We start from the raw sequence: 15,419 nt of genomic DNA on the forward strand, positions 1-15,419 counted from the left end.
AAAAAGACAATTTTACTTTGTTGAAAAACGTTTGGGATTATGCGGTTGAGCACCGATAATTTACCTTTGATCAAGTATATTCTTTCGGCAGCTTTTCGCGTTTGGTGTGATAAGAAACGTAGTGATTGGCAAAAATCTATTGAATGCATGATTGCGAGGGTGGCTTGAGAAGAGGTCAAGGTCTTTCGCGAAATAGTAGCGAAAGAATTCCCTTTCAAACTGAGGGAAAAAAGCAGTGCGTTTGAAATTTTTCGTTGTAATTATAATAACAAAACCATCTGCTCAATGATTCGGAGATTTCGTTTCGTCTTTTCCCTCCAATATAAATTTATCGACACAAAACATTTATATAGAAATAATAATAGCAACGTCTAACAAAGTCAAATTAAAGTCACTGTAAGATCATTAAGTTCTAAATTATCTCCATTGTAAGCTCCGAGATCTCTCCATGAATTACTTACACGTTACCTTAAAATTCATCCTAAAGAAACGCGCCACTGCGCCTTATTTACATTATATACGTGCTTTATTTACATTTTCGGAAATGTAACCCTTACAATGTGTTCAACACGTGCACCTAACTTTTTATTATCCAGCTTCGTATCATGTAACGATGATGTGTAAAAAGGGTCGGAACTGTAATTTTTTTCGAATGAGAATTATAAATCAAATTCGATAATCTGTGGATAAAGCTGAAACAACGCTACAATTAAAGGGTTGGAGTTGGAAAAGAATGAATCAACTTAAAAAACTGCTCCGATCACACAATCAAAGCTCACAATCACAAAACAATCATTTAAAAGTAATTCGCTGGTAGATAAATAGCTCATTACTCTTCTTAATTACCAGTAAATTACGAATTTGCGCTTTTGCAAGTTTAAAACAGCAGGTAATTCGTACGTAATAAATTTTGTGCTAATTTTTTATATGCTAATTACATTTAATGCCGTTGATTCAGCATAAAAGAACGACTTTTTAACTTAGAACAGATAAGAGGTTGGTATTCGATTAATTCACCAGAATTGTCTAATAAATGTCTTTTTAATTGAATTTTGTCGATGGGTATTTTACACACCGGTTAGTATTCGGTCATTACCATGATGTCACAAATTGAAATTGATCAACAAAGTGTCATGTATGAATTAATTTTCGCCAAATTTACATTTTTTACGATAAATTATCAACTGCAATCGGCATATTTCACTTTCCAGAAAAAAATTATTAACATAATTAGTTTTGCAAATCCTTTATTATACATGGATAAAAACATGTTCGTGTTGCACCTTATTAATGAAATGACATAAGTGGACAAATAAAACATCGATAATTATTTTCTGTTATGTAATTCTAGAAAATTGCGAAAATGATAATTAATCTTGACATTTTGTGACGTCACTTAGTGGCTGAAATACATAGTATTCAACGTCTAGGTCATACCAATTTGTACAGTTTCAAACTCTGGAGTGAATTATCACCATATACTAAACATGTGGGAAGTAGTAAACTAAAGATAGTGATCATTGCTTGATCACCTATTAAGATAAGTTATCGAAGAAAGAACTGGTTTTATAGTAATAACTCCTAATCTCTAAAATATGCCTTAACCAACAAATTTATCCCAATGATTTATTTTTATTGCCCAAAATTCGATATTTATGTACTGTATTCTATATTTGCTACATGTACTATTTATATTCTTTTCATTATTCTTTATTTTTACAATAAAATAATTCGAATTTCAGTATTTATAATAGTATATTAAAGTACAAGTTGTAAAAGCACAAAAACAAGCGCTTCAAGCACAAATTTGAAATTCCGAAACGAGCCGCGTAGCGGCGAGTTGAGGAACAAATGAGTGCTTGAAGAACCTTCTGCAACAAGTGCTTTATACTATTTTTTCTATTTTGCCGCTTTATATCATTTTATAAAAAAAAATATTTTTTTCTAGAGAATTTTGCGACGGTTGGCGACATTTATGTGCGGAATAATTTTAGGCGGCTGTAAAAAATAAAAATTATTCTTATTTTCACATTTGAAAATGAATTGTGAAGAAAGTCCGTCACTAAAATTAAATTACCGCGAACGACTTATTCTAACACAGCAGCCGCCTAAAATTATTCCACACATAAACGTCGCCAACCGTCGCAAAATTCTCTAGAAAAAAAAATAATTTTCGTTTTTTAATTTATAAAATGATATAAAGCGGCGAAATGGAAAAAATAGTATAAAGCACATGTTGCAGAAGGTTCTTCAAGCACTCATTTGTTCCTCAACTCGCCGCTTTGCGGCTCGTTTCGGAATTTCAAATTTGTGCTTTCTTCTGCAACTTGTACTTTAATATACTATTACAATCTCTGGATAAATCAACGGATAAGTGATCCGTGGTGGAATTAATATGGTTGCCATAGTATCAACAATGCTCAGATATTGATAGGCATTGGTACCACAATTAATATTGAATGTTAAATATCTTTTCATTTATTAATTCTAGACATTAAAATTTATTTTTTTTTATTTTTTTTGCATCTATTAGATGCAAAAATAAAAAATAGGGTGTTCCATTTAAATTTATTATTTATAAAGTTATTTAACTTTTAACAAACTTCTTAATTTATTAATCATTACAAATGCAAAACACCAATAAATTGCTACAGCTTTAAATTTTAAAAAAAAATTAATTTTTAGTTTAGCGTTAAAAGTATTGTTTTAAAAGGCTACATCCAAAAATGCAAAGAAACATAACGGTGTTTCATTTAAAAAAATACAAGTTTGTAACGTAACTTGATTTTGGGACATGCTGTATGGTTGAAAATTATTTTAGGTAATGCACTTCATTGTATTTATCAATGTCCTATACAATTTTACTATTTCAAGGTCACTATTGGACTTTTTCAACTCGCTGGAACACCTTGTACCTTCACAGTTCGAAAAGTTTTAAACGGATAAACGATAGGAATTCCATTTTTAAGCTAAATACGAAATAAAAGTGACACTTCATAATTCAGTTTTGAAATAAAATTTATCAAACTTAATGAATCGGACAGAAACCATAATTGATTAAGACAAACTTTTACATATTTTAAATTTATTCCAAACGTATTTTCTAACAAATTAGAATAGATGAATTTTTAATTAAATAGTGAAAAATCTCGTTAAATATTTTGTAAATTGCCAGGGTCATTCATAGAATTCTTACATTAATTTATATTTGTATATAATCTCCAGACAATTTGAAACTTCATTACTTCACTTTCACACGTCTAAATTTACAAATCGATGAAATATTAATTTCCTTGCTACAAAACAAAATACATATTGACTCTAATATGCTTTTGTCTCTATTACTGTAGTAAATTATTAATTGTTGTCCTAACAAACACTACCATTTATTTTAATTACTACACGTCTTATCGTTATATATTTTTACTTGATTTTACGCATAATTTATTTAGTTGATAAAACACGTATAATTTATTTAAAACGTTTTGTTTAGAGTTGATTTCCTTAGAGAAATACATTCCCGCAATGCATTTATTTGTGTCTAGTGTGGTAACTTTAGAATTGTTGACGTTTCTTTATAGAAGCACTAAAATACTTTTCGAATACAGAAAATTATTAAGTATACACTTCCAATTTATTCAATTTATTTTAAATAAAAGTTACAGAAAGAATCTAAATAACCTAATAAAATGGAGATATTTGTTACTATAACCAAACTTTTATTTCATTTTATCACTTTGTTTTGTCTCATTCTCTTTCTCAACGTCTTCCACATAAACTCACTCAACATTGACTCGGCGTATTATTATTCACAGTGGAAAAATTAAACAAAATCAATAATTCCACGCTGGAAAAAAGAAATACTTGCCCTTTTTACTGTTATATCAAACAATTGTTTCAGGTTATTAAAATGATAATGAATAGACTAGATTCAATCATATAGTAATTCCATACAAAAATGATCACGTTTATCTCATTGTTTCCGATTTTTTTGTAAATTTGATATATGTTAAAACAGGCGTAAAAATAAAAAACAAATATTCACTGCTTTGTTTTTTATGTATGATGCAAAAACAGGACTAGACAAGATTTAGTACTACATATTAGTAAAAAAATTATATCTGAAAAACAAACCAACATATTGAAACATTTTTTTTTAATTCTATTGATATAAATGCACCCTGTGGATGTAAATAAATGTGTCCTAAAAATTTGTTATTATCAAATAATTTGAAAATATACAGGATGTCAATTTTAAAACTTGCAATTGCCAATATCTCTAGAACTAAAAAAGTTATTGAGAATCAATCACTCAAAACCATTTCGGTAGTTTTTAGGGGGAATCAAAATGGCATGGTAAGTGACGCTCCTCCACCCACCCTTCAGGCCACAGCCACCTTAAGTTGAAAATTTTAAATGGCACGACCCTACTTGCGATACATCGTTGGAAAGCCCATAACAAGCGCTTTTCAAAAATGTCATTCAACAGCCTATTTGGTAAAGTTATTTTTCCAATTATTCAAAAATGAAGACGTTAAATTTTCATTTTTTTTTACTATATTCAAGGGTGGGTGGAGGTGTGTCACTTATCATGTCATTTTAATTCCCCCTAGGAACCACCAAAACGGTTTTGAGTGATTATTAATAACTTTTTCAGTTGAGAGAAATTGCCGATTGCAAGTTTTAAAATTGACACAGTGTATACGAGTACGTGCAGCGATAAATAAAAAAATGCCAACCATTTTTAAAACGTCCGTCCTAAAACATGTATCTGCGAAATTCTTAACTTTTTCGTTAAAAGAATATATATTTTTTAATATCTATTAATAACAAACTTTTAAAACACATTTAATTTATCTCCGTAGTGTGCCTACATATTTATAAAGCCCTGCTTTGGCAACATTCATAAAAAATTAAACAGCGTAAAATACGTGTTTTTTTAATTTTTACGCGTTTTCTAACACATCGCAAATTTGCAAAAATCGAAGACAATGAGATTTAAAAGTGATCATTCTCGCATGCAGTTAATTCCTCAAGTAGGTATATGTATTAATATTTTCAAAGCTGTAAAATTATTTGCTCAATCTGCGAAGCTGTCACACATAAAGTGTTATAGAGATAAATAATTTTCATTTAGATACAAGCCGGGGCTGAAAAAACGCTTTTTTAGGCTAAAATGTGTCTAATAAACCTATAAACCAATTCTTAATATTAAAAAATTAATATGAGCCACGTCTTGTTGTCACGAATCTCCAAATAAATACAATCAAATATGTATTAAAGAAATCCCACGATTATTGTCGGGAAAGAATCTTACTATTTGATTGTTATTCTTAAGAAGAAAAAAACAAGAGATGTCTATATAATTATTATGCATATTATGTACATATTTTGCATAAGAAAATCATTGAGAAGCGGTATTTTTTATTTTATTTTTTATTTTATTTGTCACATTAAAAAAACTACATAAAAAATGTCTTAAAGATTTCCAGTGGAAAAAAGGGAAATGAAAAGAAAATTAGAATTAACTCAGAATAAATGTTTTACTTTCATTTTAAAGAACAACAAAAGTAATAGAAGTTAGACTAAGGTCAAAATACTTTCCACAAGAAAATCATTGGGGGTTCTTTCCAGGCTTCCAAAGAGGGAATGAGATTTATAAAGTTTTCATTTATAAAAATATTTCTTTCTTTTTTTATTATTTAATATTTAGATGTTGGGCAAAAGGGTGATGTTCTAAAGGCCAAGGTGCAAAATCTGTCTTAGAAACACTTACCAGGCTTATCGAGGTCGTTGGGGGTGGAAGTATCCTCTAGCCCGTTGAAGATGGGAGACACCTGAGGCGCAGTCACCAAATAGATGGCAAGGATTCTCCAAATCAACCCCATGAACACTATCGTTTCCTTACATCTCAACACTGAAATATCTCACAACACCACACAGGATCCGGCACCACGCTTTATAATCCTGCACCGTTTGGCCACAAAATCTCGTAATTCATCGTAAAGAATCAGCACGAGTTGCAAAGTTTGAAAGCTTCGTCCTTTGAGGGGTTATGTTTGCGGGCATGGCATATTATCCTTGCGGCTTTCCGGGCCTTCAACGCCGTTCGAAACGTTCTCTTTCGCGGTCATCGCTGTACTGAGAGCGTATATCAGGTTCTGCTCTAACTGCGCTGCTCTTCTACCTTGCTAGCAGTTCGTTCGCGCTGGCGGAGGTTCTGTTCCGCATCTTTGTCCAACCCTTCGTTCTGAGCTGCCGATTTTACTTTGCTTACGTAGGTATTATAGAAACACGCTTTGTGGGCCAAATTTTCACAATTAAAATGTTAGTAGGAGACTAATAAACACCCGAAAATTATTCGATACGCCTCGTGAAAGTTTCAAGATGCGTTTTTCTGACTTTCCGGATGCACCTCTATCTGACATCATATTTTCTTTATGTGTAATTGGAGGCATGGTCAACGGAGCGATAAAACCGGATTTTAGTCGGGAGTTGAATTTATTTCGTATATTTTATTATTTATAGAGACACAGCTAAGAGACACGTCAATAGTTGGCTGGACGTCGCTAAGTGGTGCCTGACATTTTAATACTATCTTATTTATTTGTCTCCTCGACTATATTATTGAATATTAATAGACAACAATTAATAATCCATTTTCTAAAATTTACAGTAGCTTGTTTTTTATTTGAATCATTTTTGTAAGAAATAAATAGAATTTCTGTTTATTTTTTATATGTACCTATTCTAAAATAAAGTTCATGTATACAGTATGTCTTCGGATTGAGTTTACAAGAGAAAAATAATTTTATCTTTGATTTTACGCCAGAACTGCAAAGGAAAAACATTTTTTGCTTCACCTAAAACGAGCAAATCTGTACTTAAAACTTTATTATTCTGATTCAGTAAAATGAAAAGTTAATTTTTCTCTTGATTTTCGACTTAGAATAATTTTTTTCTATTTAGGTGTTAGAATAAGTCTATTCCAGCACCCAAATGACGTCATTTGCATGCTGGAATAAGTCGTTCGCGGTAATTTAATTTTAGTGACGGACTTTCTTCACAATTCATTTTCAAATGTGAAAATAAGAATAATTTTTATTTTTTACAGCCGCCTAAAATTATTCCACACAATAATGTCGCCAACCGTCGCAAAATTCTCTAGAAAAAAAAAATAATTTTCGTTTTTTAATTTATAAAATGAAATAAGGCGGCGAAATAGAAAAAATAGTATAAAGCACTTGTTGCAGAAGGTTCTTCAAGCACTCATTTGTTCCTCAACTCGCCGCTTCGCGGCTCGTTTCGGAATTTCAAATTTGTGCTTCTTGTACTTTAATATACTATTCTCTGCTTTTTAAGTCCTATCACATTCGCGGTTTTATTTATTTGACAACTATATGTCACGTTGACAATTAACTTATTAATTAAATAATGATAGTTTTTATCAAAAATAAATTTGGTTTTTATCTTAAAGTTGTTTCTTTGAGTTGGTATTTATTAAAATTATGTTTTTTACAAACATTTTTGTTATTTAACTTGCGTAAATTCATTTGTTAAAGTGACATCATTGTCAAAATAATAAAACCGGCAATATGATGGGATTTAAAAAGCAGAAATAAATTATTCTAAGTCCAAAATCAAGAGAAAAATGAACTTTTCTTTCTACTGAATTAGAATAATGAAGTTTTAATTACAGATTTGCTCGTTTCAGGTAAAACAAAAAATGTTTTTTTTTGCAATTTTTGCGTAAAATCAAAGATAAACATTTTTTTCCTCTTATAAACTCAATCCGGGGACATACTGTATAATTATTACTAATTTTACAAATTTATGGTTGCAGTACAATATGTTTATGTAAAAATTGCTTTTTTAAATACGACTGCTAACTGAGGTAATTCTATGATAATAAAGTACCTTTTTTAATTAAAACGTAACTTCATTGTAGGTAATGTATTATTTTTTGTAAATTGGGAATTTGATCACGTAAATTACTATTGATTTATAAATTTTTTGTTGTAAATGTAGAAATCTGTTTATTAAATAATGTACAAATTTTCAACGTTAATTATTTTATTTGCTGGTTAATAACCTTCAATTAAAATTATTTTAAGTTGCATTATTATAGAATGCTGAACGTGGTTCTTGCAGCTAGTTAATTAGTGTTCTCTTTTTAGAACTACTCCGACAAAAATGCTTAATGAAAGTGAAATTACAGGTTTGAGTATCATCACCGAGCCTCTCTACCGGTTTTTAACAAAAATGCCTTAGAGAAGTGTGGCTTTTTTTGTAAAAACAATTTTAATTTGGACGAGAAAAGTGCAAAAAGGCTGAATCAAGTTCGCTCTTTGAATTTTTTAAATTTTATTATCTGTATTTTGTTGACTTTAATTTATAAACTTATGTGGCTGTATTTTACGACTCTGCTTGATGTCTTCTTACTACGGTTAAGATGGTTTTAAATGTGATCAAATTATACCATAGTAAAGTGTTTATGAATAATAAACAGCTGAAATGCACAGCGATTTGAATTTTAAATTAAGTTTTAATCAATATGTTAGTAGTTTGTGTATGCAGTGGTATGAAATAATTAAACGAGCTTTGATTCGTAGCAAACAATTTTATTTAATTAGTTTTTAATTTTTCAAGATAAAAACATAATGATTTTAAAAATTACAGTAAATGGGCTAAGTTAATTAAACAGACTGTTGTAATAAGAAGGAGATTATTATTATGGGTCTATTGTTGTATGATTTCATTTCATTGAATACAGTTTAAGAAGAGCCAGTTCAACAATTTTCTTTAAACATATTCAAAGTCTGTTGTATCATTTTTATTCTCTAGTACCTTTACATGAAATATCTGACATTATCAAAGCTTTCAAATAAAATAACTTGAATCATATGTTATGTGTAGGTAGTTGGTTCGGCCTCTATAAATGTAAATGAATGCCATCACAAAAGCTTAAGAGTTATTTACATATCTTTCAAATATGCAAATTCATATATAAAAAATGCAGAGAAATATTGATTTTATTGAATTAAATGAACTCTCAGTACTAATATTGTTTTTAATGGTATATCTATGGTGTGGAAATACTTATTAATATTTATCGACCTTTAGCCTTCATTCGGTTAAAGTGTAAGAAATGTGTTTATGGCAAATGTTAGAAGTACGCCAAAAGGTTTTTACATATGTTTTAATCCAAGGTTGTTTTGAAAGGCATGCAAATTTTCTAGGCCACAAGCAAATTATAATAGTTATATGCTTAGTCAAATGTGAGCATTTTGAAGATTTTTATGAGAAAAAAAACATCATTCATTATTGTTACATCAATATGAAATGTACCAGTGGGTTGATTACACACAAATGTGATCATGGAATACTTTTAAGTTATGTAAGAATAAAAATTCACATAAAAGAAATTTAATTGTTTAGTGGGAAGATGAAGTGAATTATAATTTTCAGAAGGTCCTTGAGAAAACATCTTCTTTCAACTTTAACATGTTTTTTTAATAGGTTAGATAAAAAAAATACCGAAATTGCAGTGGTGATTGAATATTGAATATATTATTTTAAAAATATTTTTAATAGAAAAAACAAAAAATATTCTATAGTTTTATTTCATGCATAATCTCAAGTGTCGTTAATAAAATATATGAAGAATTCTCAAGTCATCATTTTTCTATTTTTGCAATTAAAACAAACTGTTAAGCTTGCTGCAACTATCAATTTACAACTTTACCGAAGCAATAAAAGGTGTACATCAAAAGTGAAACATGTAAATATGTACATCAGAAAATGTCTTTATTAAGAAACTGCGGCGATGTTTTAGACCTATTACTAATAATTAAACAACATTTCGCAGACGGATTATGCAGCTCTATCGCTATTAAAGCAAGCAATTGACATGCAAAGCCTAGCCGTAAATAATAGAATTAAATTAATCTCGACTTAAGAACGTGCTAAAAGTTCCATACAAAAGAATAATTGCCTCAAGAATGTGTTAATTGTACCAATTAAACACTCACGATTGATCAGGTGCATGTTTACACCTTTTGTTCCCGCCGAATTTTTTAGCAGGTTTGTAAAGTCCCAAGCATGCAGACGCAATTAAATATGGTGGTAACATAACGCAAATTACATGTAACTAATGTCTGTTGCGTTAATAAAAATACAAAGAATGCAATTAGGAAAATATAGAAACATTCGTACTCACACGCTCAGCTCGTGTCATGTCTCTGCTGTGACAGATTGTATGTTCGCGTGGTGTGGATACGACTCTTAGCATGCAAATTTTCAAATATTATAACCATAACACAAGTCTTCAAAAAATTGGATTAGAGGGTCTGGAGCCTATCAGAAATTCATTATGGGCTAGTGTCGCCGGTAAATAAATTACAAGGTTTTCTGGTGGAGTGTCAAAATACACTTGATGGAATAATTAAGAAGGATTTTTAGAGTCAGGTTACAGACGTTGAAATGCGAAAAAAATTAGACCGCTATGAATTCCGAGGAGTTTTAATATCCCTGTGTGCTGACAAATTTAAAAACTTTTGATATTTAAACTTGTCATATCTCTCCTGCTTTACATGAATGTCTTACACAAAAACACGTCTTGGACATTATTAAAATGTGGCAAAGCATTGTTTAAAATTTTCTCATTTTTGGTTGTATTTGAGCAAGACTGGAAACATAATAGGTGCCTTGTCTTTTCAAAAAAATGACTGGAAATTAACTCTGAATTCTTTTACAAAAAAGCTTTATATGAACGCAAATATCTCACATTTTCATCGTAATGAAAAGCATGATTTTTTTACCAACGTGTAGTAATAAAAATTCTGGCCAAACTGGAATTCTTTTTGTATTCCTGAATCTAGTTTGATGATTGTATCGATTATGTTTTGTAGGTATGTTAATCGTGGTATTCTGTCTCTTCCTGCTGACAAATAGGTCAGTAAAAGCTTGTCACAATTACTTGGGTTTATTGTGACTCGACGGTCAATCGATATCGATTGTAATAATCCTCGGTATTCAATCCTCAAGTAAAAAATTTCCTTCGCCAATAAAATTCTTCTGAGGATAGTCTCGTGTGAATTTTTTTGATACAATTGTGAATTATAAATGGCGGCCATTTCTACACTCCGAGAAAAATTTGTGTAACTATTTATCTTCATTTTCAGTAGGTCAAGCCGTGAATGGACTTCCAATAGGAGATTCTCCGCACGTTTTCTGAACCACCGGCTGGAATTCGCCTTCAGAAGGTCCACTTTAGACCCGAGATTTTCCAATTCGTGTTACCCTAAATAACTTAGTAATGGCTTGCGAATATCGACGCGCGAATTAGAGGGCTAACTGAAAATTTACTTTATTCTTGAATAAATTAAAGTAGTGACATTTCGTTTATTCCATTTATTATTATTAATTGAATGGAGAAGACAGTGAATTCATAAAATTTGTTAAATGTAACAATACATTTTAGTTCATTAGTCAATAAATAAAGTTTTTATGCATGTTTGACACCAGTGGTGGACCATTTCTGGAACAGTACCGAATTTATCGAGGCTAGGTTTTAATGAAAAAGCTCTTTTAATAAAAGCTGACGCTGATAATTTTTTCAATGTAAAATTTGTAATATAAGACAAAAAGAACTTTTATTTGTTAAATTTACTGGAAAAAAAATATAAAAGCGTTTTTCTGTTGTTTATTGTCTTCCCCTATATTACATCAACAGAACCGTTATGCGACTATAATTATTAAACTAACAAATCGTTTTCCAATTGTTTGTTAAGTACCATGTTGTGGGAGAACCTATCAAGTAATATGTCATTTAATACTTTTTTATTTCAGTTATGAATAAAAAACAATTCATCTTTTGGTATCCACTTGTCTGAAGTAAAAGTAACTTAGTCAATTACATTCCGGAGTCTGAATATTCTTTCTAAGTGCTTCCGATAAAACAAAAAACAAGCAAACTTTTTCAAATGTAATCACTCATGTATTCACAAATTGTTTAGTAGATATCCATTTGTTATTAATGTCAATTGTAGCAAAATTCTTTTGATATTTGTAATTTCTTCGTGTCGTTTGGATTAAAAATGCGATATGCTTTAGAATGCAAAAATTGAAAATTTTAAGTCTACTATTATTTGTCCATTAAAAAAAAACAAATAAACTCCACGTGTCAAGAAATTCGTGGGAATGAATAATTCATCCAAATCGAGGAAGCATGTACAAAAGTTCCCTTACATTACTTTTAATTCAACACGAAATATACAGGGCAGATTAATTAAAGTTGCGGCTGCTTCCCGGGGAACTGCAAAACGTGTTGAATTATTTACGTATTGCTTTGAGTATACATATATTGTAAGACATGAAAAATAGCTAATAAATAAATCGAGATTCAAGGAGGAATTTCCGAACGACATTAGTCAATGTCCGTGTCGCGACTATCACGATTTGATAGAGGAGGATATGAGCTCATAATTTGTTTTTGGGTTGTGTTTAAGGCAGTTTTGCCTTGTTAGAATAAATTTGATGGTATCTGGGAGCTAATCATGTAAAATGATTCATCTTAATTTCCCATTTTGTGTAAAGATATTCGAACAAAACTTATACCTTTAAGCTATTAAATCTTATTATGGTTTGAATCTACGATCCTGTTTGTTTATCTCCTACATTCTGCTTTCGATTGTTCCAACCCTTGCTACATCTTCTATTTACCGATAATATTAGAAGCCGCAACATTTCGCTACAATGTTTTCCGATCGTCTGAACCGAACCGACTTTTGCTTCTTTTTCATCACACACCCGAATCGCAAATCTACATTGAAAATTTTATTAATTTTTTTGTTAAAAACATAGGTTTTTCCCTACTAGCTGTAAAAAATACCATTATTTAATTTGTCGAGAGGTTGTTAAGTAAGTTGTTTTTCTCTCCTAGTAGTCAATAATTATTATCATTCTGGACCATCAAGGGCTATAATGTATTAGAGGTGGTTAAATGCCGATGTTGGAGAGTATTACATGGATACAAATATTTCTAGAATATTATTATTGAAAACTATTACCATCACAAGTACTAGAGATAAAATTAATGCTAAATCATAAAAAAAGACATAAATTTCCTCATTAAAAACATCAGAAACTTTAATGTTTCTGTCTATGTCAAAACTGTAACACTTCTTGCTTTTTTTTGCAATTTCTTTGTTATTTTAACAAATAATTCATATTATGAAGTACAAAAATGACAACCTCATTTATGATAAGAATAAAATAATACCGTGCGATCAAAAAAATTAATTAGAGTAGGCGGTGATTAAAGTCCTTCAGATGGCAATCTTGATTTTTGATATCAAATGTCAGCGGAAACTTTGACAAGTTGGCGTTTTATTCCTTTTGAGTGAAATATTGTTCACTTAAGAGTAGAAATTTTTTATTGCTCTACAAGAGGAAAACGGTGGATGGTCATTTTCACATTCAGTTTATGTGGAAAATTTCCTGCCCAGATTGCCAATGTGTTGCCAACTGTAGAATTTGATCGACGCCTACTCTAATTTATTTTTTATTTGATCGCACGGCACTTCCTACTTAATTTAATAACTCAGGTAAATAATTAATTACTGTAGGTCATAGTGAATTAACAAAAATTGTAGTTGTGAATTACGACATGTTACGTCTGAGGCAACATGTCCATTAAGTAGGGTTATATTTCTCACCGTTGAGTTTCTGAGTAATAAATGTGTTGTTAGTGAAAAAAATTTTATATTAAGCACGGTGGAGAAGATTTTTATAGCCTCGCATTTATTATTTCCCTCGATGCTACGCATCTCGGGCAATAAGCAGCTCGGTTATAAAAATCTTTTCTCCACATTGTGATATAATATACTATTATACAATTTACAGAAGAAACATTAAAATAATTAATGAATAGGCAAATAAATTAAGGCTTGGCAACTTTAGATTTCTTTGCTCACTATGATGAAAACTGCCTAATTCTCATTTTGTATCCATAGGCGGAAACCTAAAGTTGTCCGTGTTCTAATAAAAACATTTTAAAAATAATAAAAACGAGGAAATATTTTGAACCTAAGTAAAAATTTAAAATTCAGGTTATTACAACTTAATAATTGTTTCTAGTTGTGTCAAAATAAAAACACATTTTTTTTCTACAATATCTTCTTTGTAAAAACCCAACAAAAACTTTTTTTCATAATATGTACTTAATTGTTATTTGATAATATCCGTACTGTTTCCCTGCTTGTTATAGCAAAGATAACAGCCTCGGCCGTTAAAAGCCGTTAACGGACGTTGCTACGCATGTTGTTATACACTCGAGTAAAGTTTGACATCATGAGACATTTTGATTTTAAATAAAATCATTTTTTCTTTTAGTATCACGAAAAGTATACAAGGCGATTCAGATAAGATAATACGCCTGACGATTTGCCGATGCAACTCAAAAAACAAATTTCATTTACACCTTTGATACAAGTTGTCATCTTATGTGACTCTGACATCAGCGCAGAGAACGATCATTAGTATCATTCAGTTCTCGCCGAATGATAGACAAATTGGAGAAGTTTTTTCGCTGTAAACTCAATACAAAATGATAAAAGAATGAAACATTTAAGGTAGGCAAACAGTTTTTTTATAAATCATAAATTGGACCGCAAATGCAAATCGTAATTAAAATTAGATTAAAATGTAAATGAAATTTGTTTGTTGGGTTGCATCGCCAAAACGTCGGGCTCATTATATTATCTGAATCACCCTGTATATGCTACATATCAGTCTTATGCCGTTAATAACTATAATAATCTGATTTTGGTTATACTTTCGTGACCTTCAATACTGCTTTATGAACAATGTTTTTCTTTATCAAAATCAAACATATTCTATAGGTAATTGTAATCATCACGAGTAACTATTTTATTGGTATCATTCATTTATACTTATTACGTCGCTAATAATGTCTTATGAATACGCTTCTCAGTCTGTCATTAAAGATTTTCTGAACCAATTTTCTGTTGAGTAATTTTGCCAACTAGGCGAAAATTTGATAGGTACAAATCAGATTCGAATCGCGTTCAGTAAATTAAAAGATCGAAAATTATCTAGGCTTACCTGTTATCTCACGGCTATTTAAAGCAATTAAACTTTGAATTAAGCTCTCTTTTTCGCAATATAACTTCTTCCCCTCACATGTCTTACCTCCAACGACTATTCTATAACTAGTACAAGTGTCGCTCTGATAATTAATTATTGTCTTCCGAAGGCTCAATCTAATTAACATACATATATGGAATTCTCTACTTTGCGCACCAGAACCGGTATTCCATTCAAGTGGGTTTTATGTGTGATGCCTCAGGTTATTTTGTCACTACTTTCTTGAGCCAACAAAGCTGATTGATTACACC

At 30.4% G+C, this 15,419-nt stretch overlaps 1 protein-coding gene across 1 annotated transcript in view; it reads right to left on the reverse strand.

The window, feature by feature from the left end:
• LOC123011527 (hemicentin-2) overlaps positions 1-6,144 on the reverse strand; it is a 125,428-nt gene extending 119,284 nt beyond the window's left edge. Inside the window, exon 1 of the mRNA XM_044408995.1 lies at positions 5,777-6,144. Within this exon, the coding sequence (XP_044264930.1) occupies positions 5,777-5,888 (112 nt within the window). The 5' untranslated portion in view covers positions 5,889-6,144. The remainder of the gene's footprint in view (positions 1-5,776) is intronic.
• Positions 6,145-15,419: the final 9,275 nt, after the last annotated feature.

Source organism: Tribolium madens, unplaced genomic scaffold (genome assembly GCF_015345945.1).
Source record: "Tribolium madens isolate multiple individuals breed KSU strain unplaced genomic scaffold, Tmad_KSU_1.1 Scaffold_91;HRSCAF=231;Tcas5.2_LG7, whole genome shotgun sequence".
Classification (NCBI taxonomy): Eukaryota; Metazoa; Arthropoda; class Insecta; order Coleoptera; family Tenebrionidae; genus Tribolium; species Tribolium madens.